Source organism: Haliotis asinina, chromosome 3 (assembly GCF_037392515.1).
Source record: "Haliotis asinina isolate JCU_RB_2024 chromosome 3, JCU_Hal_asi_v2, whole genome shotgun sequence".
NCBI lineage: Eukaryota > Metazoa > Mollusca > Gastropoda > Lepetellida > Haliotidae > Haliotis > Haliotis asinina.
The window spans coordinates 45,318,375-45,342,085 of NC_090282.1; the positions used below are offsets into that span (position 1 = coordinate 45,318,375).

At 40.9% G+C, this 23,711-nt stretch overlaps 2 protein-coding genes across 4 annotated transcripts; one reads left to right on the plus strand and one right to left on the minus strand.

Moving 5' to 3' along the window:
- Positions 1–240: 240 nt before the first annotated feature.
- LOC137278099 (potassium channel subfamily K member 18-like) lies at positions 241–19,678 on the minus strand. Of its 3 annotated transcripts, none has more exons than XM_067810216.1 (3): positions 19,522–19,678; positions 4,616–5,201; positions 241–3,700 (listed from the first exon to the last, which is right to left on the minus strand). In XM_067810216.1, the coding sequence occupies exons 2-3, from the start codon at positions 5,034–5,036 to the stop codon at positions 2,868–2,870; spliced, it is 1,254 nt and encodes a 417-aa protein (XP_067666317.1). In that variant the 5' UTR covers positions 5,037–5,201; positions 19,522–19,678; the 3' UTR covers positions 241–2,867. The 3 variants fall into 3 exon arrangements, with proteins under 3 accessions (XP_067666317.1, XP_067666319.1, XP_067666318.1); XM_067810218.1 differs by having other exon boundaries at positions 4,616–5,106; positions 19,522–19,656; XM_067810217.1 differs by lacking the exon at positions 19,522–19,678 and adding an exon at positions 8,498–8,554.
- LOC137278903 (nuclear transcription factor Y subunit gamma-like) lies at positions 15,015–18,460 on the plus strand. The gene is made up of 2 exons (XM_067811403.1): positions 15,015–15,613; positions 15,931–18,460. Exons 1-2 carry the CDS (start codon positions 15,015–15,017, stop codon positions 18,458–18,460), a joined length of 3,129 nt encoding a protein of 1,042 aa, XP_067667504.1.
- Positions 19,679–23,711: the final 4,033 nt, after the last annotated feature.

Genomic DNA, 23,711 nt, shown 5'->3' on the forward strand with positions numbered 1-23,711 from the left:
TCCAAAACACCGAGATGCCAGGAGTGAATAGTGGAAATGGTTGATTTTGCTCACCAGTAATCTAGGATTGGACCAATGTTCTTGTGTTCTAGGCACGGTTGAGCCAGAAAGTTGTCAGAAAAAGACAACACTTTGCCACAGTAAGCGGACACCCGTTTAAAGGGCGTGACATAAAAAACCCCCCAAAACAACACAAAATCATAACAATCAAACAAAACAAAACCAACCTAACGTCACATGAAATGTTATATGAACTTTATTGTAACATTTGTACACACGTATCACAGACAGAAGAGGTTTGCGGGAAAGGCATAAAACCAGCTTGGTTTGTCTCACAGATGCAACACCCACGGAGGCATATACTGATCACTCTGAAACAATCTAAATGAGAAATAAATTAGCATCACATGTGCAAAGCTTTTTCTAAAACCGACGGTTTGTAATTTTATACCACACATTGAAGGAGTTTACTTTTTGAATAATATAACGTCTTACCGACGATCCCGTTTTCAAATTCCATTTTTCTCTTGTTATTGAGGTCAGTATTACCTGCACACCCTACTAACCATGTTTGGGTAACTACGTGTAAAAATAACAGTGTCAGGGTGAAAAACAACTTATGTTTATGGGTTAGTCATGAACCCACTGTCAAGAACACAATTCTAATGTTAAATATCGAAGTAGAGGAATGGACGTTATACACAATACCACACTGCGAGTGTAACGCATTGACGATTAACAGTAAAATCAGCAGTCTGCGACCAGGTATCAATATAAAGTGTTGTTCAATAAGCAGTGAAAATATAAAAGAGTACAGTCATGGTGTACACATTTACAGGGAACATGATCACTTTGTACAAGACTACTTACAGCACAGTCCGAAACATGTATTGAACAAAAAATCAGATAAGTTAAAATGAATGCAAACTTGGGACATATATAACTAAATCCCCACTTTATCAACATCATTTTGTTACTTGTTTGTCTTGTTCATGTGTCGTGGGATATGTTTTAACAATAACAATAATACCGCTATATCCATGGTAGCGTGATTATAAAACAGTTACGTCAGTTGTCAGCGTTCAGCACGATATACCACAAAATGATAGCAGTCATCTCCCTTTCCAGCAGTATTCAAAACGAGGCAAGCCCTTAAAATCGCATGACATGTGCATAGGAACGTACGAAGCAGTGAAGTTAAAAGAAAAATGTTTCAATATGGACGGTTGTCAAAGTATATAAAGAATTTGCAATTAAAAAATAGATATCTCTTCTTTTAATGTCTGTATTTTAAGGAATTCAAACAATGTATTACTTATGTACAGAGGCAAATATAAATTATGCCACAATCTCATACAGTAGTTTGAAGGTATACCTCTCTTACGATGTAAATAATATGTACATAAAAAGGTCTATGGAATGAAATGTTTATCAGATAGAAAGAACGTATTCTGTTATACCAGAATACCAATCGGAGTCCTCAGCTGACAGAGAATAATCACACGGCATTAATCATGTGTCCTTAAACGTTGAAACACTACAATAATATATGAACACACGTTACATTTGTCGTGTAGCTCTTTAACAATTTATTTCAAAGTGTAATGGAATATATCTTACGCACGTTTTTCGCTATGTAAAACATACATAGAGCGTAACGAACACAGGTGGTTTGAGGCACGGTCGGAGCAGAATACCATGGTGTATTGTTACAGTTGGTACCATCATGGATGTGTATTATTCGAATGTATAATTATGCCATGTGTCCTCATAAGACGTATTTCCAGTTACAAAGTTGAAATCTTAATCAAAGTTGATACTCTTATAATGTTCGTAAGGACAGAACACATTTTCGATGTGATGAAACTAAGATGTCCAACAGTCGTAACAAAATTGTGCACTCAATTCAAGTGTTTACCGAAGCTGCTTTATGTTCATCTCTTGATGATGGTTTTCTCGAGATCCTGTAGTTATGCCCGAGCATTGTTTCCTTACTGTTACTTGTGCATTACGAAACCGAGAACAACCGTTTCAACAAAAAACAGCTGCCAAGGTCGATATCAGAAACAGCGTCTTCAAAATAAGGCTATTATTTGGTGTGTTTTCCAGCATTGCTTAATGTATTATTCATTTACCTTTCACACAAGAGTAATATCTGATTAGGCATATCTTGTGAATGGACACACAACTAATTATGAAATGAAAATCAAATACAACATGTTTACGAAAGGATGAACCCATACCATGCTCTTTCCCTCACTACAATTTGTCTTTAACAAGTTCGCAGATTTTCCATTACAAATCTGAATTGTCTAAAGGATCCAACAAATATTTAATGAAAGAGGAACAGAAAACAGAGACGTACCGGGGTGATTCTGGGAATAGGCTTACAAGTCATAGATAATTACTAGCGGTATACGTGAGGTACTCCTAGTTTCCATTAAGTGCGGCGTAATGAGTTGCACAGGAAAAATCAGGGTATGGGGATTGACCCGAGACAGCTCACGTAAATTATAATTCCTTCCATCTGGTTTTATACACATTATGGACGGATAAGGGGCTTTGGGCGAACTCCAGTACATATCTCTGGATTTCTAATTCACAGATCTTCAATCACAAAAATGCTTTTCTGTCCAATCACTTAGACCACAGTTTGAGGCACATCGGACATTGTGCGGGTACTCACTATCCTGCGCTTCTTGTCCAGTCAAAGAGATTCCCTTTGATCCTCACAATGATTGTGAGGACGATAACGACCATCAAGCTGCTGTCCCGAGTAGTACCGCTTTCAATGTTAAAAAGTTCTGAGATTTTGTTGAGAGCTGATGTATACAGCTACAGAAAAGTTTTCAGAGAAGAAAAGAGTATTAGTCTTCGTTCTTGTCCAGGATGCCAAGCTTCTCACCCACCCACTTGCATTTAGCAATGATCTCGTCTTGCATCAGCGAGAAACACATGGACAAGATGGCCATCCCGAACAGGACATAGATAGCCCCGAGAATTAGTTGCGCTTGGGCTTGTGGATTCTCGAAGTCAGTTCCAGGAACGACGTCGCCAAAGCCGATGGTGCTGAGAGTGATGAAGCAGAAATAGGCAGACTGAAGCCAGTCCCAGCTTTCCCACAGACCGAAGAGTACAGCCCCTCCGAAAATGTAACCCCCAATGACGATCATTGTGATGGTGAGTGGGACAGTTATCTTCTTCTCGTCCAAGTCATCGTCATCGTCGTCGCTGTCGTCGTCCAGGACTACGGGGTCATTCTTCATTGGCGGTGGGCGATTCATGTGTTTAAGGTCGAGAGGAACAATCTTTACAGCCTTGCCTCCGGGACTTGGAACCCGTGACCCCGGTCGACTGGTTTTGGAAGGAGGTCTGCTCTTGTCGTTGCCATTGGTGTCGGTACTGCCTGTCGGAGACTTGGTTGGAATGCGAGAGAATTCACTAGACTTATCCGTCTTCCATGCTGGATCCTGCTCTCCCCCTCGCTGCATCGGTTTGATCTGGACGACCTTTGTCCTGGGGTTCTTCTTGCGACGACAGCAACCGCAGCAACAAATCTTTGCGTAGATGAAGCGGAAGATGTCTGCAAGGACGTCTCCGATGTTGGCGAGACACAGCAACATGAGTGGGATTCCAAGAACTGCATAGGCGATGCATACCAATCGGCCCCACACTGTCTTTGGAGCGATGTGACCATACCCTAAGCAGAAAAAGGATTATATATATCGCAGGTTCGTATGATAAATGCATTCCGTCTTAACGTTTCACATTTTAAAAGTTATTCCGAGCATGGAAAATACTACTCTGAAACCATCTTGTAAAATATCTTACAATAAACAAACATTTATGGGTATCCAACCACTGGCAACCATTCAAAACCACCACTTTAAAGTATATATTTAAAGTATATAGTGCAAATGGATGGTGTAAGTGATACATTTCATGAAATTATGATATAAAAGTTGGTCCTTATTCTTCAATATCGTTGTCTTATTAGTGAGTATTTTAGTAGAGCGCTATAGTGAGGACGGTAGGGATATGTTACTGTACTGTGCTAGCAGATCACTAATGTCAATACTTAGCTCAAAATACGACCTAACACGTTCCTATTTGTCACTACATGAGGCATAGAACTTTCATTTCATGCCTTTATGCCGGTCTCACAGGCTAGAAAAGCCATTCCAGGACAGAGTCAGTTTTGTACTTTAAACACCGCCATGAAAACCTATGAGTAAACTAATTTTTTCCAACAGTAATTAATATACTCTCTAAAACCAAATTTCAGTTCGATCTGTATCAACGCTTGTCTTACTTTCAGCATTCCTGGTTCAAAAGGAATAAAACTACGTGACTATGGTATACACTGTTTATTGTCAGTACATGACACTTACCATCCAAAGCCCACTCGCGTGATTAGCTGTATCCATCATCTCTTTTGGTTACTAATTGTTATATAGTTACTTGCATTGTTCGAACGTTTACATCTATTTGTACTTGCTGAAAAAAATGCTGCATAGCACCCTCTATGCATCTTTAACTTTATATAACAGGCAAGTTTCTTTAACGTACATGAGCATTTGGACATGGAGTTCATATGAATGAAATTTAGTCTCACCAATGGTTGAAATGACAGTTACAGAGAACATGAGAGCCCCGGGCCAGGACCACTGGTATGTCGGGCCATTAGGAAGGCCATAGTCAGAACAGACTCGTCCGTCGTAGCCGATGGCCAGAGTGTTGTCCCGGAACGTCTCCAGCACACTGCGGATCTGGACCTCCATGAGGAGTCGATTGTTGTCGTTGGGAAAGCCGTAGTCGGAGAAGATCTTCAGGACGGAGTCGATGGTTTTGTTTTCCATCGGTGTATACTCGTTTCTTGATTCATAGCAGATTTGTTGCTCGTTGTTCTTCTCCAGATGCTCGAAGATAAACCCTCCTGCCACACAGTATAATATCACCATGGCACATAACCCCACGTGGGAGAACAGGAATTTCATGAACTTCTTGCAACATCCGTCCCTCTTTTTCGTACCCATCTTCACTGAATTGTGGTGATCTTTATGTTAGACACAGCGCCTGACAGCTCCCGGACACAGCAAATGTTACCTGCCAACGTAATCCAACTACTGAAAATACCTTACTGATAGTCAGTCCTTCATACTGTAAACCTCTACATCCAGAGATGAAAATTCCGATCACACCTGAAGAAGAGAATACACATGGTGACCTGTACAGCTAAACATCTTACGCTAAAGGAAATGTCCTGAATAATTTAATATGCTGTACGCAGAAACAAGAGAATATCGATTCCGTTCCCTTGGAACCGTTTGTTCAGCTCCAATTTATCAAAGGATAAATATTTATTGTGAACCATCTTTCCATCAAGGCAAGCGAGACATATATTGTTTAGGCCCGTGGCACGGGATAAAGCAATCAATAGATGGGATCGAACGACGATACCTCACCATGGCAATAACAACACTAGAGGCCAAATGGCGACAATCAGAGCGGCAGCACACCACGAACAACGCCGAAGGTGGCCGAAGTTGTACTTAGAGTGTTTCCGTTTTCCTTGTGTGTGAATATTATTGTATAGTATTCAATGATGTCAGCATAAGGGTACGCGTGAATACACACGTTTATATTGCTTGTTGTAAATGCAGGATACGATCTAAGGGCTTGATACAGCTACAGGTCAAATAAGAAATCAAACACGATCGCTATTTATGTTGTTCTGGTCACAAATCCATGTTGCTTCCGTTCGTTTTGTTCATGTCAATGATTTTTACTATTAAGAAGATGTAGAAGTGAAATAACGTGAAGAAAGTCTGATTAATATATTTGGTCTTGTTATTCTTCTTCAGATGCATGGTGCAAAATGGCCTTCTGTTGAGATAATGTTTATGTCTGCCAACACTTGTATCATGACGTGTATTTGATAATAAAAATGTACCTAGTTATTGTGAATGTATCATGATCAAATAAATTGAATGAAAGAAATGTGAATACACAGTGTCATAAATGCAATGTAATAAACATTCTCAAGGCTGCTGGTAATTAGATGAACTTCAAGAGACCATGCATGTGTTATGTTACAGTGATTATTGAATGACGGGCGTGGAATATAAATATTATTATGCATTAATTCAACTAAACAACAGACCATATTAGTCATCACTTTTTTCACATTGTCTGTGTCAGTAACATAGCAGAAGGAGTTTCATTGGAGTTTTTAATCGTTTTGTAGAAAAAGAGTAAATATTTAGTTGTGCAACTTTTACAAATACACGTTTTGATTTGTGTCACGAGAATAATGAATTATGCCTTGGCACAAATTCCAGTTTGATTACGTTTAGGTATGAAAGAAAACAACGGAAAACCGAAAAAGATATAAACACATCATTTCCTGGTCTATTCGTATAAATGTCTCTAGTTGCATTTATTCCACATTGAAAAATACATACAGAATTTCAAATAAAAGATGGAAATACAGGAGTCCATGGACTATCTCTTTCTTTAACTACACTGTATTTATTTCCTACTGGTAGAGACAGGTCAGTAGCTGATATTTCTTGCTCTGATTTTCTGATAAACGTACAAACATCCTGGTAGTAGATACACTTGGCTTCACGTTTGTGCTTGTTATCTGTACTTAACAACCGGCACAAAAATGAAGAAATGACATGTCTAGTCTTTATCTTTACACGTAATATGTATACATGAAGTACATAACTTGGACACATTGTCTGTTTTAACATTTGACATCAACAGATCATAAACGTAATAATAGATTAATCTAGATATATTATAGATTAATCTAGATATAGATTTTGTCAGCATAATATATAAGGGACCGTTCATCAGTTATGACTGGGATGTGGTGGTGATGAATTTAAGGGTTGTGTCATTAATTTTGTACACGTGTACGAGGGAGGTGGGGGTTTGGAAAATCAATTTTGTATATTTCAGTATCTGAAACTTTATGCTTAAAATTCTGGGAGATGAGTGTTCGTTGGTTTTGAACATGACATGAAGATGTGTGTAGTGTGGGGATGGGGTGCCACTTATCAGTAATATATATCGAAGATATTGCAAGCGTAATACCCGACATGCTTATTTTAAGTTTTGAAACCTAAAGGCAGAGCCACCATCTGCCATATGCCATCATTACCATGTGCTCAGAGATAAGGGCGGGCTAGTCTATACAAGAAGGGATCGACACTGCAGCACGAAGTACATTATATCTGAGAGGAACAGGCACACACCGAGCTTGGCAATGTGTACAAGAAACGGACGACAGTGTTTGCGGGGCTCACAAGACTTGAAAGCAAAAATTTGTGATTTTAAAGAAATCCGCTTTAAATCAACGCGAAAAACTATTATTTCTTTACAAGGAGGACATAAGCTCTTCGCAATGAAACATTTCGGGCTGATACTTCTAACTATAGCCGTACAATTGATCATATATCAACTGGTAGCAAGAAACACAACTGAATTCAAGAAATAGAACGAAATCGGATCACTGGTTGTCTTGGAAACGTTGACGTCGATATTTTAAAACGAATTTGAGCTGGATGAAAAATTTATACAGATTAAAGTTTGAATCAGGATGAGTGCAGGGCATGCTGCTTGTTTAACTTTAACTGGCTGACTAACTTGCAAGATCTTCTTTGTCAGTAGTAGAAAGAAACACCATTTATCCACGTCCCTGAATTAGATCAGGCGGTTTTGTAGTGTCGTGTAACATTTCTGCGTGCGTCTGGGTTGAATACTTGCGGCGAGAAGTATTTGTCATCGGTTTTGTTGAAAAGAGGATTATTCTGCAGTTGTAGATAGTGTTCGCATTTGTCCGATCACCGCGATCTATTCATGCAAAAATAACATGACTCAAATCATGTTTAACAAACATCGCATTTTAAAGATCAATAAAGTCTTGAATCATTTAGATATCGATTACCACTGAACAACTGTGTGAAACTGTAGTGTTGTTTTTACCATTACTGAAACAAAATGCAACAGTTTTGGTTAGTGCCAGACCATGTTATTAGACAACGTAAACGAGCAGAAAAATCCCTCAACGCCCCCCTTCTGTCTGTCTGTCTGTCTGTCTGTCTGTCTGTCTGTCTGTCTGTCTGTCTCAAATGAGCAAAGTCCATTTCCTGCAGTTCCACACCTGACTGATACTGCTGGATATTACCAATGGCGGCGTAAAACCATACTCACTCATGCATCAAAATATTATTGAACATATGTAAAGTATTCTTACGAGGCCAAAAAAGTATCGATTGAAAGTGAAGCTTAACAACTTAAATAACCAACGTCAAACACAACTTAACGATATGATGATGTTTACTTGCTTCTGTCCCTGGAAACACGCCGTCTTGTTTTCCACGCCCGGACTACCTGATATTGATAGATGCTATACAGTGTTCGCAGGCAAGAAGTTACTCCCTTAAGTTCTCTTTACAATAATGTGATAAACGTCGATGGTACTCACACATCTTTCTCAGGGCATGCCCCTTGATCTGTGTACATCGTCCATGTTGAAACACAGCAAGGTTACGAGTATATAAGGGAATTTACTACCATCAACTAGGCAATGGCATGTCACCGTGGGCCTAAACATAGCAACAGAACGCAACATACAGTCTGTCGCGGACCGGAGTTGTAATCCATAATTAATATTCATACCACGTCCCTGCTATACAGATCTGTGGGATACAGTATTGACGTTGGGGTTTCACGCGCAGAAGATGGAGAACATGGATGATGCTAATGCAGGATTAGCTTCAAATGAATTCTTATCATGGTTTGTTTTCAGGTGGCACGACTGCTATTTTATTTGGTTTCTTTTCAGATGTATGTACAATATCATTAGGTACATTACCTAAACGAATGATACTTATAGCATTGTCAAATAATTGTCATGTCATTTGCTTCGAAACCGTAACTGTAAGGACAGAGAATATGTCAAATACCAACAATAAAAATGTGCTCGTTTTAGAATCCAAATGATAAAGGTTTATTTTTTCTGGAAAGACGCTTTTAAGGTTTGGAAGTTTCATTCTTATCCTAACAAGATTTTTATCTCTTGACATGCTAAGATTTTTGTCGATAGGTTTATTCACTTTACACTTCACTGGTCATGTTTGTACTTTACCCTTTTGACTTCACACAAAAGTGCACTCAGCGTAGTGCATGAACCGTAGTACACACAGGTTACCTTCAGTCTTGAGTGGCGCAGCCTTGCTCCAAGACTGTGCTGGCTGCAAAACCCATGGATTTGTAGCCTTCCCATAAACGCAAGTCTAGATAAACGACCCGGTCTGTTATTTACATATTTTAAAATAAATATTCATCTAAACTATTAATCATTACCCCAGGCACCCGGGCAGTGACTGGCTTTGCAGTGGGATATCTAGTTTAAATATTAATAAATGATACGCCTTTAGACTACAGTTTCTTGTGTGGTTCTTTGTCAGATATTCGTAGAGGCATAGTGTGTTCTGAATGCATCTGGCTTTTAAGCAGACCCGGTATAAGGCGACGAATACAAAGTATTTAACGTGAATGCTTCTGCGAACCTACCAATAGGTGTACCAGACGGTGTTCGTTACTGATCGGTAACACAAGACTTTTTTGAAGGTCATATCTTAACGTTTAGTAAATACGAGACCTTAAACCCTCCACATTTCTCTTTGACATTTAAACTTTCAATTTGTTACCTTGACGACGTCATTAAATATGAATAACAGTTGAAATGCCGGCCGGGACTGTGCAACTAGAGGAACAACGGAAATACGAAGACACTGGCCTACTACTAACTCAAGAGGGTCGCTCACCCATAATAAACGTGACATCATTGCAGTCAGTTGTATGGCAGGGAGTGAGTACGTTTTAACAATGCTTTTAGCAATATCCCAGCAATATCATGTTGGTGGTACCAGAAATGGACTTCACACATTGCACCCGTGTTGGAAATCGACGCCGGGTCATGACAATACCGGTAATATGACTATGGAAAAAGAAGTTTGGCTTTACAATGCACAGTCGCCACAGATCCGTATTTGATCGTGGCAAGAGGTATTAGTCGCGATATTACATGCATGAATGTGGGGGTCTCAGTCTTACAGCAAATATCATTGAGAGTGAGTAAAGCGGGTATTTTCCAATGGTCTGATCTGAGCTGGTACACAGACACCAGATATTTGCAGAAGTGGCTATGACTGCAGCTGTCGTTTCTGTTATGTTGACGTCATCTCAAGTGACGTGCAACCGTTGCAGTCGTGGTGTAAGAGCGCTCCACATGGCTGTATGAGAAGGACTGGTACAACCAGGGATTGAATAACGTCAACTTTGGAACCGGCCTTTCAGATAGCCATGGAAGATGACACAATTGGGTCCCTGGTTGCCATAAATTACTCTCCAAACGGTTACCCGACCGCCAATACATTGATGCACTTTCAGTTTGCCACGGATGATGACCCATTTTGACCATTGCTTGCCATAAATTCCCCGTAAAATGGTTACCCCACTCTGTACATTGATGCACATCCTGGCCACAGTTTAGCATCAGCCATTACTCATCAAACCTACTAAAACCACTTTCTAACAGTCACCGATCTACCAGAGTTACTTTACCCATGCCTGGTGTCTTTGGCATTCATGTTAATGTGTCAAGATCAGTTCACGGAACTGAAGCAGGTTCGAAAGATTTTACTCTGTCCGGTGTACGGCAAGTCTGTAACGTTCACAGAGTCCGCCGACGTTGTCGTGTACAGTTGTCTTACTGTTTGTTTGTGTTTAAACGCCGTTTTCGTATTTCTTCGACCCTGTCTATTTGTTGTGCAGTTAAACATTGGCACCCTTCAGTATTACATTGAGGGGTGTGCTAAGGCAGCTTTGCCACTCTTTGACGGTACCATGTTGTCTTCAGTATTTAGTAGTGTCGCGGTGGTACAAGAGATTCAGAACGTCACAGAATACATTATAACCCGACTTCCATCTTTAAATCGAATCAAACCGGTATAATATTCATCGAATATTTCTTCTTGGCTTATATCCGAATATCACATATACATTCCTATAATTCTTGAAAGAGCCACGTGATACATTGTACCCACTATAAGATGGTTATTAATAGTCATTGACCTCACTACCCGTAAACAGTTTCATAAAAAATACGGACAAACTACACTATATTATAAGGAGCCAGGTTCAATGAAAACAGTTTTACATTGCCATGATCTTTACAGACTCGAAGAGAAAAGAAAACAATAAAATATTGATGGTTGACTTGACAACCAGTAAACAGTGTCACACCGGAGAGAGAAGAGACATACGACGCAGCGATTCAGTGGAACTGAAAGAAAAGGTTTGGTTTGTTTGGGCTGTTTTTCTGCGAGGAAATAATGCCTCATTGTTGAGCACGTCACTGGAGAATTTGTCTGGTGATACATGCCAAGAAACAACTCTTTAAGTATTTACGTCATTTCGCTTAAATGTTGATACACTGGTCATGCGTACATCTTGGATGATGCCTACACGAAAGCCCAATAGTTCATACCCTCTATTATCCGCACGTCACTCAAAGTTAACTGGCTTTATCATCCTCATGGGTAAGCAAAGTATCAGTCACACTCCGATACTGATGTAACATTTTAGCATTTCGAACTCGAAGAGATGCTAATTTAATACTAGTAACTGTCAGAAGAATCTATTAGTTTATGCTCGAAGTACAGTTATTTGTCTACTCGATCGACACATGTCTACTATGATGACTCGTTACAACAAAACTCACATTTACGATGTAGGTGACCTGTGAAGGTCCTGGTTAGAACTCATGCTTGTCGTCAGGGGCGACTAACGGGATCGTGTGTTCAGACTCGTTAACTTGGTTGACACATGTCATCGTATCCCAACAGCGTAGTTCGATGCTCATGATGTTGATCTCTAAATAGTCTTTTCCAGTCTAGATTATTTACAGATCATCAGCATTAACCTGGAATACTGTTGAGTGTGGTGCCACCAACAATCAACCAGCCAGCAGGAGCGACCCGATCCCCGTCAGCTCCTGAGGCTAGAATCTGTTCCTTGAATGGCAGTCAAGCGTCGTGACGTAAAAATAAACTTACTAGCTACAATGCGGGTGTTAATTCATTCCAGACGATGACGAACACCATCCCTGTTAGTATTTCCAACTCATGTACCCCTACATCCTAGGTGAAAGGACACATCATGCACTTACATTGAATCTGGTTTTGTGATGGATGTTAAAAGGGCCGAAACAACTGGTTCAGGGCTCACCCAAGACTTTGATATTCGACAACTGTGAATGAGTTGTCGCGTCTGTTGCAATTCAACAACACGTGTAGGTTCGACGAGGGATATATTGTTCCTAAACATTGCAGAATAATTCATGATATGCAACAAATGTGATTATCAGAATCTGTTGTAACAGGACTTCCGGATTGAAATGGTAGTGTGACGTAGGCCTAGGGTTTGTGACAAAAGGATGGGTTACGCATTTTGTAGGACCTTTTGTCAAACTGTATAAAAGGATTCCAGTTTAGTTTGATCAACTAGTCAGGAATAAACAATGAAAACAAATGCTAAAGGCTTGCCGTTCACCGTCCCCTGGTAAATTATTTCTGCGAAATACGCATCACAACACACATTCCCCTATCATAGGCGAGAGCTTTATACAAAGAATAAATTGAATCATTAAAACAGGTGACAAAATGACAAAGGTCCTCCTAAGTACGTAATCAGGCTAAAAGCATCGTTAGGTCCAATAAAACATTGATTTTTGTGGCAGTGTTTCAGGATATTAAGGTATATATAATCATGTTTTTAAACAGTTGAGAACTCTTCAAAGATATGTTTTCCTTTCCATTTTTGTGTCATACTGGTGTTTTTTCGAGTTGTTTTCGACCCATAATTTACCCTTAGATAGAACAGATGGTGTTTTATGACAGGAAATGACTTGCAAGTTTCTTTTGGAAATCGAGTGGATATTGTTTATGTTTATGACAGATCTGTCACGTATAAGACGCCACCTACTGACCTACTTAACGCGGTGCAATGAAAGATCATGGACATTATTTTTGATCTCACGATTACTACTCGGTGGTGCCAGACATCTTCTTTATTGGTGAGTTAAAACCATTTCTGTCACTCACGCGTTATAACCGAACTGCGAGGATAGAACTTCTCCATTATAACATTGCTACCTCTAATTTGTAAGAAAACTGAATATTAAATAATTGGTGCAGATAAGGTTTGAGTTTCACCATATCGAATGAGTTGTTGATTTTCGAAACAAATCCTATGTGCAAGTGAGTGAAGTATAACTGTGATGTACAACAAAACCCGCCGAAGTCTGATTATAACCAATCTCAATCATTTCAACCCGAAGTAGTAGTGAAAGGCATAGGATAAACCACTGTACTTCGAAATGGTGAGCATGTCCTGACGCCACTCACTGGTGAGCATGGCCTGCTCAACCAGTGTCAGACGCCACTAAGGCAAGTGTATATTGCAATAAACATACATAACATAAAGCATTGAAGTAGCGGCACGATAGTACATTAATAAACAACAACCCCAGTGTGATGAATATTGCTGAATGAAGACATCACACACTGGACTATGTGTGCGCTAGTAAATAGGCAGTGTTATGGTCACTAGCTGTTTCTGCTCTTTCAGGTGTAGTTTGTATTCATCATAAGCGAACTGATGTAACTCGATATGGCTTTACCTCTTAACAGCAGACGATAGGGACGTAACGCAAGGGTCATACGCAGAGACATCTCGGAATCGAACCCATGATCAGTGGTCTTGGCGGGTCTTTGGCTTCTGACCAAGTGGGCCAACTACCAAATGCCACACCTAACGCATGACCCCACCCTACAACCCCAACACAGATCATACACAGCCACCCAGCTCCCCAAACACACCCACAAAGCTTCCCACCAGACACCCCAACATGACACACCCGTCCTTCCTCCTAGGAATAGTTTCACTAGTAACATACGGCAATTCGTTTTGACTGACGACTTATTCAATCTTTTAATAATTTGATTGAACGTTAGGTGTATTTAAAGAAATCTGTTTAAGTCTTTATCGTCAATATAATTTCAGTTATGAATGATTTGTCCTCTTATATGGTGTCAAAGTTGAAAGATATCCATCTTATGTATGAGGACATTGCTGCTGTCTTATTGTGATATAATTCACAGACAACAAGTTACTGGGCAATTACTGGCAATCAATACCCCACTTTAATATTTTTCGTGCAGGGAGGTCCCGGGCTAGCTACATGCACAATCGATTATTAGAACATCCGGTTCATTGAATATGGGATTGATTAATGTCAGATCATTAGGTTGTTTGGATTAGTCTTTTTGAATGATCTATATTAACAATGTTGAGATAGGCTGTGAACTGCAGGGCAGAAACATAAACTGTTATAGAGGAAGTTATGCATGCAGCTCAAGTAGGCATTGCTTCAGGATGGGCGTGGTAAATACACATTTTGTTAGTGAAGTGACACAGGTGATATCCCGCTTGACCACCAGTCAAGAAGCTCCTAGTCTAAGGTGCTGACGGGTATCGGCTAACTCGTACTGGTTGGTTGTTGGTTAGCGCCGCAATCGGCAGCATTCCAGCTATATGGTTGGGGCCTGTAAATCATAGAGCCTGTGATCAGTAGCAGGAGCATCAATCTACACAACTGGGATACGATGACATGTGACAACAGACCACTCGACCCCGTTATTCGGCTCTTAACACAAGCATGGGTTACTGAAGATCAATTCTGACCCGAATCTTGCCGGGAAGTTCGTGCTGATTGTTTGTCAGCGTTTAGTGACCATCCATACTTCTAATCACTCATTCGTCTGCTGGTCCAGATATTACTTTCAGCGCATCTATATTGTACTCTAATTACTACAGGTTCACTTCCGCATTACACCTCTATTTGAGCTACAGCTGTATCTTAGCACGGGTGCATTATGTACATAGGCACACTGCCTCTCCACAACAACTACTACAGCTGCACATACACATTGCATCACCGCGACAGCTACACCTACACACATCACCTCAACAGCTACACCCACACACTACATCACCGCAACAACTACACCTACACACATCACCTCAACAGCTACACCCACACACTACATCACCGCAACAACTACACCTACACACATCACCTCAACAGCTACACCCACACACTACATCATCGCAACAACTACACCTACACACATCACCTCAACAGCTACACCCACACACTACATCACCGCAACAACTACACCTACACACTACCTTACGGCAACAACTACACCTACACACCACATCACCGCAACAACTACACCCACACACCACATCACCACAACAACTACACCTACACACTACCTCACCGCAACAACTACACCCACACACTACATCACCACAACAACTACACCCACACACTACCTCACCGCAACAACTACACCCACACACTACCTCGCCGCAACAACTACACCCACACACTACATCACCGCAACAAATACACCCACACACTACCTCACCGCAACAACTACACCTACACACTACCTTACGGCAACAGGTACACACTACATCACCGCAACAACTACACCTACACACTACATCACCGCAACAACTACACCCACACACTACATCACCGCAACAACTACACCTACACACTACCTTACGGCAACAGCTACACACTACATCACCGCAACAACTACACCTACACACTACATCACCGCAACAACTACACCCACACACTACATCACCGCAACAACTACACCTAGACACCGCATCACCGCAACAACTACACCCACACACACATCACCTCAACAACTACACCCACACACTACATCACCGCAACAACTACACCTACACACTACCTTACGGCAACAGCTACACACTACATCACCGCAACAACTACACCTACACACTACATCACCGCAACAACTACACCTACACACTTCATCACCGCAACAACTACACCCACACACTACATCATCGCAACAACTACACCCACACACTACCTAACCGCAACAACTACACCTACACACTACCTCGCCGCAACAACTACACCTACACACTACATCACCGCAACAACTACACCTACACACTACATCACCGCAACAACTACACCTACACACTACCTCACCGCAACAACTACACCTACACACTACCTCGCCGCAACAACTACACCTACACACCACATCACCTCAACAACTACACCCACACACTACCTCACCGCAACAACTACACCCACACACTACATCACTGCAACAACTACACCTGCACACTACGTCACCGCAACAACTACACCTGCACACTACATCACCGCAACAATTACACCTGCACACTACATCACCGCAACAACTACACCCACACACTACATCACCGGAACAACTACACCTGCACACTACATCACCGCAACAACTACACCCACAAACTACATCACCGCAACAACTACACCTGCACACTGCATCACCGCAACAACTACACCTGCATACTACATCACCGCAACAACTACACCTACACACTACATCACCGCAACAACTACACCCACACACCACATCACCGCAACAACTACACCCACACACTACCTCACCGCAACAACTACACCCACACACTACCTCACCGCAACAACTACACCTACACACTACATCACCGCAACAACTACACCTACACACTACCTTACGGCAACAGGTACACACTACATCACCACAACAACTACACCTACACACTACATCACCGCAACAACTACACCCACACACTACATCACCGCAACAACTACACCCACACACTACCTTACGGCAACAGCTACACACTACATCACCGCAACAACTACACCTACACACTACATCACCGCAACAACTACACCTGCACTCTACATCACCGCAACAACTTCACCTACACACTACCTTACGGCAACAGCTACACACTACATCACCGCAACAACTACACCCACACACTACATCACCGCAACAACTACACCCACACACTACATCACCGCAACAACTACACCCACACACTACCTTACGGCAACAGCTACACACTACATCACCGCAACAACTACACCTACACACTACATCACCGCAACAACTACACCTGCACACTACATCACCGCAACAACTACACCCACAAACTACATCACCGCAACAACTACACCTGCACACTGCATCACCGCAACAACTACACCTGCATACTACATCACCGCAACAACTACACCTACACACTACATCACCGCAACAACTACACCCACACACCACATCACCGCAACAACTACACCCACACACTACCTCACCGCAACAACTACACCCACACACTACCTCACCGCAACAACTACACCTACACACTACATCACCGCAACAACTACACCTACACACTACCTTACGGCAACAGGTACACACTACATCACCACAACAACTACACCTACACACTACATCACCGCAACAACTACACCCACACACTACATCACCGCAACAACTACACCCACACACTACCTTACGGCAACAGCTACACACTACATCACCGCAACAACTACACCTACACACTACATCACCGCAACAACTACACCTGCACTCTACATCACCGCAACAACTTCACCTACACACTACCTTACGGCAACAGCTACACACTACATCACCGCAACAACTACACCTACACACTACATCACCGCAACAACTACACCCACACACTACCTCACCGCAACAACTACACCTACACACTACATCACCGCAACAACTACACCTACACACTACATCACCGCAACAACTACACCTACACACTACCTTACGGCAACAGGTACACACTACATCACCGCAACAACTACACCTACACACTACCTTACGGCAACAGCTACACACTACATCACCGCAACAACTACACCTGCACACTACATCATCGCAACAACTACACCCACACACTACCTCACCTCAACAACTACACCTACACACTACCTCGCCGCAACAACTACACCTACACACTACATCACCGCAACAACTACACCTACACACTACCTCACCGCAACAACTACACCTGCACTCTACATCACCGCAACAACTACACCTACACACTACATCACCGCAACAACTACACCTGCACTCTACATCACCGCAACAACTACACCTACACACCACATCACCGCAACAACTACACCCACACACTACATGACCGCAACAACTACACCCACACACTACATCACCGCAACAACTACACCTGCACACTACATCACCGCAACAACTACACCCACACACTACATCACCGCAACAACTACACCTGCACACTACATCACCGCAACAACTACACCTACACACTACATCACCGCAACAACTACACCTACACACTACCTCACCGCAGCAGCTACACCTACACACTACCTCACCGCAACAACTACACCTACACACTACCTCACTGCAACATGAGCCGATAACACTGTACAGCATTTTGTCAGTGTAGAGGCGGTCTATACATTTTGAAGTGTATGCTTTATTCATGTGTTCGATAGGACTATCCGTGGCACACTGACAATGAAGCAAAGTAGTTCAAAACCTTCATACTACGGTCAACATAACACAACTTAATGTCCTTGTATCCAAAACAATTCTGATGTTGTTACGCTCTTGTCACAATAATTACATATGGTGGTTTCACATACCCACCTCCACCCACCCCCAAAAGCTAAAAACACCACCTCCAACGCTGTTGGTTAGGGTATACAGTTTTATAGAGAGGGGTTTGGGCTATATACTAGAACTAATTGAAGAAATAAAGATCAGTACAACATTTCTGTCCAAGCGAAAAACAATCACTATGACGTAAGATTTTATCATCCACTGACCAATTCTCTCTTCATGTCCTTTTGGAGTGTTTTCAGATTAGTAGCGCGAAGTAAGGTATAAATATCAATATAAAGTGTCCACAGTATACCAACACATCGCTTCTCTCTGAAGTCAACTATGACGTCATAATTTAAACGGGTGTGATTGGTGGTCTCCATCCAGGACAAGATGAGAATGAGACATCCTCAAAGAGATACATGGCAAGAACATCTAATGTATTCAAGATGGATTCTGAGACAACCAAACCTTTCTACTGACATTTAACCACCTCTGCTCATGTATACTAAATATATATATATATATATATATAGTAAGGTAGGAATGTCCAAAAGCAAAGAATAAACGACGCCGGAACTCTTAAACTGCATATCATATAAAGCTAGAAGTTAGTTTGCACCATGAAACACCTTATAAATATTGTCTACGACGTATCAGTATTTTCTTAAATGAAAATAAAAATAAAGAAACATTACCAAAATAGTTTGTGGGCAAAAATTCAATTATTTGATACCTTCAGTATCACAGAATCAGAGAAACGGTTATCAAGAACGAACTGTTTCGTATGAAAATGCGCCATTACAGTGAGTCTACCCGTAATCGTAAAGAACATGTATATATATACCCGTGAATATATTCCTTTAATTATACTTACCAAAGGCTCTATAACGATAAGTCCTTCCCCAAATTATATAAAATCACAGGGTTGTTGCTGGTTCCCCTGCGAAAGTCCACCCTCTCTAATACAGTGTTACCGGGGTAGCTGGCATGCACCTTCCGCGATGTTGCTGCTGCCGACAAGCGAGCTCGACTCGGTCGCCTTGGTGCCGACGACGTCACCAGATGTATCGATTCCAAAGACCGGTTCCCACAATTGACAAACAATCATCAAGGCTCTCATCTACCCAAAACTAATGTCCCATGGGAAAGTTTGCATCATAAGAGAGCATTTAAGAGAAAGTGTGTTTCTCGGGGTAGGGATGAAATAATACGTGGCTTGGACACCTGAAGATTTGTTGGTTGCATTTTATCATTAAATCGATTTTTGGAATTGTCAGCCATTTTCATCATGCATAGACGTGGCAGATATAGAGAGTGTTTCCAGTATACCAGCAGTACTGCTTTCTACGGCATCAGCTGACTACCTTGTCGCGTTGATCACAATGCATTCTGTAAGTGGTGAGTTCATGTAATCGGCGTTATTTATAGATAGTTGGAACACGTAAAACACAGATATTATACACAACTACTGAAATCTCCATAACCTAACTAAATATTTCTTAACATAGACTTACACAGCGATACATTACTGAAAACACTCAAAAACAGTAAAAACATAATACTTTGAATTAGTTCTTGAGGCGTGACATGATGTCTAGGTAGGAAAAGGCGTGATGTAATTCATGGCGCTAGGAGAGGATTGGTGGGATATCTTTGATGCATTAAGGGGAGAATGATGTGTTTGACATGTGTTTGATGCCTCAAGTTAGGGGAAGGTGTGGATGTATTTGATCGAGACTTGAGAAGAAGGTTGGGATGTTTTTGATTGAGAGTGGAGGAGAAGGTCTGAATTTGCTTTATTGAAAGTGAAGAAGGTACTAGGGAAGTGTTTGATTCCTTACGAGAGGACCAGTTTGGAATGTGTTTGATGTCTCAGGGTAGGAGAAGAGTTGGATGTGTATGTATCTCAGAGGAGAAGAAGGGTGCTTCATTGAGAGTGGATGATGAGGTTGTGATGTGTTTGATTCACCAGTAGAGGAGAAGGTTGGTACGTATTTGAAGCATTAGGAAAGAGATATTTGGTACGTGTTTGATGTTTCAGGGAGGAGAAAGTTGGTACGTGTTTGGCGCATTAGGGGAGAAAAGGTTGGTACGTGTTTGATGCACTAGGAAAGACAAGAATGATACGTGTTTGATGCGTCAGGGAGAAGAAGGCTAATACGTGTTTGATGCATTAGGAAGAAATGGTTGGTATGTGTTTGATGTATCAGGAAGTTGGTGGTTGGTACGTGTTTGATGTATCAGGGAGTTGATGGTTTGGTACATGTTTAATTCATCAGGGAGAAGGTTGGTATTTTGTGCATGCCTCAGTCGAGAAGGATGGAATGTGCCCGTTTCCTCAATGGAGTGGACAAAAATACAAATAAACAAAATTATAAGCGTACAATCGCGATTCAAAAGTGCAATATTTTCTACTTGGGCTTACTTCCCTCGAAACGAAGCCCTCGGAAGACCCAGTCATAGCGGGTGAGCGTGCACTCAAGTGTAACGAAGGCTTCTGATTGACTGGTTCATTTGCTGATACGCTGAGGGCTCATTGTGTGTACAGAAAGATGATCTGTTTGATGGGCATTTTAGAAGTATGTCGAGTCACAAGAAAGTAAGATTCTTTATGGATAACTACTTATTTTGTTGTACTTGATGCGCCGTTTAAGTATGGACTTGAAACTGATAAGAATTTGCACCAGTTTCCGTCAGATCCAGTCATCCGAAAAAATGGATGTAATTTGTTTGCAGCCCACAGACATAAAAACATGTCATGTGTACAAGAATCACACCTGCCTAATTACATAATGTGACAGAGACAGGACTCGGGTGCACGAGTCATAAATCAATTTATTTTGTTTATGGCGTATAGTCATGTGTAAAGTTAAAATTGGATGTGGTCAATGACTGAAGCTGTGTATTGCATATTGTCTCTAGCAGACAGGCAGGCAGACATATAGATGTCAATAAACCAGACATTGAGCTTTCACTGTGACAGAGGCTGCTTACCATGACCAACAAGTTTTTTTATATATAACCAGTAGATTGTTTACTTGTTTGTGTGCACCACCAAGGTTAGACTGATGCTCACCACCTCATACTCCGGGCATGCATAAAGGTTGCATGTGACCTTTAAAGTTTCGTCATTTCTGTAGATAACTATTTTTGTATTCTTGCAAACAATTGTTCACCAAACTCAAAGACAAAAGAATTTGAAATGTTTAATCAATTTAGGTTAGGATAAATGTTTACAGTTTGTCATTAAAACGAAACATTGTTAGCAAAACGCCATAAAATCATAAGCCCCAACACAACATCATTCCATGTTTTGCACATGAAAAGTGTCGTCAGGTGTGCACGATTATGCGAGACCACACCGGGCACGAAAAGTTACTGCTTATCTGCAACAGCAAGGTGTTGACCACTTGGACTCGCCAGCATGTTCTGGCCTCAATCCAATAGAACATGCATAGGACGATTTGGATATGAGAGTGTACAGGTGACAACATCGACCACGGACTGTCCTGGAGCTCTAACGACTCTTAATCCATGAATGGCAGTAGATTCCACAAGCCTTTTTCATGAATTTTATACGAAGCACAAGGTCACAGAGTAACAGTGTCACTGACCAAAGGGGTGAGTGCACAAGATACTCATCATCTTAAGACTCTTCTGATTTCTAAGGGTGCCTCTCTTAAATGTAAAATCGTAAATCGTTCATTTAATGTAAGGAACATTGCTTAAACATGTTTTCCATACATTCAAGATATGATGTTTATTGATACAAAGTGTCGATTGACAGCCTCAAGATACCTTCACTCTTTAATATTGGAAGTGAGTAATATATCCTTGTTCGGACATCACTCTCTTCATCAATTATTGACCTATAAGAAGCCTTCATCTGTGTGAGGGACGACAGCGGGATAACAGGCGATATAAACATTTATTGTTTATACTTTGCTTGACAATCTGAAAAACGGATGCGAAATAAAACGAATTTTCCAGGTTACAGTGTAGCAGTTTAGTAACAATGTACGGTCTCTATGAATAGAAGTCCCTCATTATTATGATATGCCATTCTATATCCCCTGGGCCATTGTCTTCGTATAGGACACGATGTGTACACCGGTTGCCTGGTCACTAATACACATCCCACGTGCTGGTCTGCCGTCTTGTGTTCTGTGTAAAAGTCGATCGCTTGACTATAGGTTTTAGATGTTAATTACTGAAGAAATATAGTCTATCAGTAGGGTCGATGTGCTTACACATGTATATTTCTGTAGCGAAAAACGGTCGGACTAATAGAGTCCAATAGGTTGGTTCTTATTCACGATCACGTCTTGTGTAACAGAACAATACATACTGTACCTAAACTACATATCGATTTAAATCGTTTAATTGTGATTCCTCCCGTATACCGTTTAAATATTAACACTGGACTATGGAACGTCATTTTTTCTAGTTTGTTGTATTACTTACAGACACAGGGATAGTGTAATCATCTGTGTTGATGAATCTTTGCGACGCTTTTCCTCTTTTTCAATATTAAAAAAAATATATAAATAACAAATTTCTGTACAAATCCCCAAAAGAGTATTCTAAACACCGCCTCTAACAACTGGGCAATGAGCCTCACAATTATGCACATTATGCATACAAAATGAGTAAACAGAATATATACGTACATATTTCAGTACAAGTCCCCAAAATATGTTCTTAAACACTATCGTTAACATTATAGTACCGCCATTGCTCATTACTCGTGACTCGTTTCTGTAATGGACAGAAGTACATAATTGCATAATAGGTTGTCACGGTAAACGACAGATATTTGTATAGATGTACTATGCCATGTCAATACAGAGATATAAAACAACAAAGAATTTGCAGAATATATATATATATATATATATATATATATATATATATATATATATATATATATATATATATATATATATATATATGTATAAGTGTATACTATACAACAAAGCGGGACTCATTTTGTGTGTATAACATTCATAATTGTGGAGCTCATTATGTGTGTATAATGTACAGAATTGTTGGAGTCATTTTGTG

What these genes read in the sequence shown, in the direction of transcription:
- LOC137278099 (XM_067810216.1), bottom strand. Translation starts at nt 5,036, where the DNA reads ATGGGTACGAAAAAGAGGGACGGATGTTGCAAGAAGTTCATGAAATTC. An exon ending in AACTGTCATTTCAACCATTG is followed by an intron (nt 3,701 to 4,615) that starts GTGAGACTAAAT and finishes TTTTCTGCTTAG; the next exon opens with GGTATGGTCACATCGCTCCA.
- LOC137278903 (XM_067811403.1), top strand. Translation starts at nt 15,015, where the DNA reads ATGTACATAGGCACACTGCCTCTCCACAACAACTACTACAGCTGCACA. An exon ending in ACACTACCTTACGGCAACAG is followed by an intron (nt 15,614 to 15,930) that starts GTACACACTACA and finishes TTACGGCAACAG; the next exon opens with CTACACACTACATCACCGCA.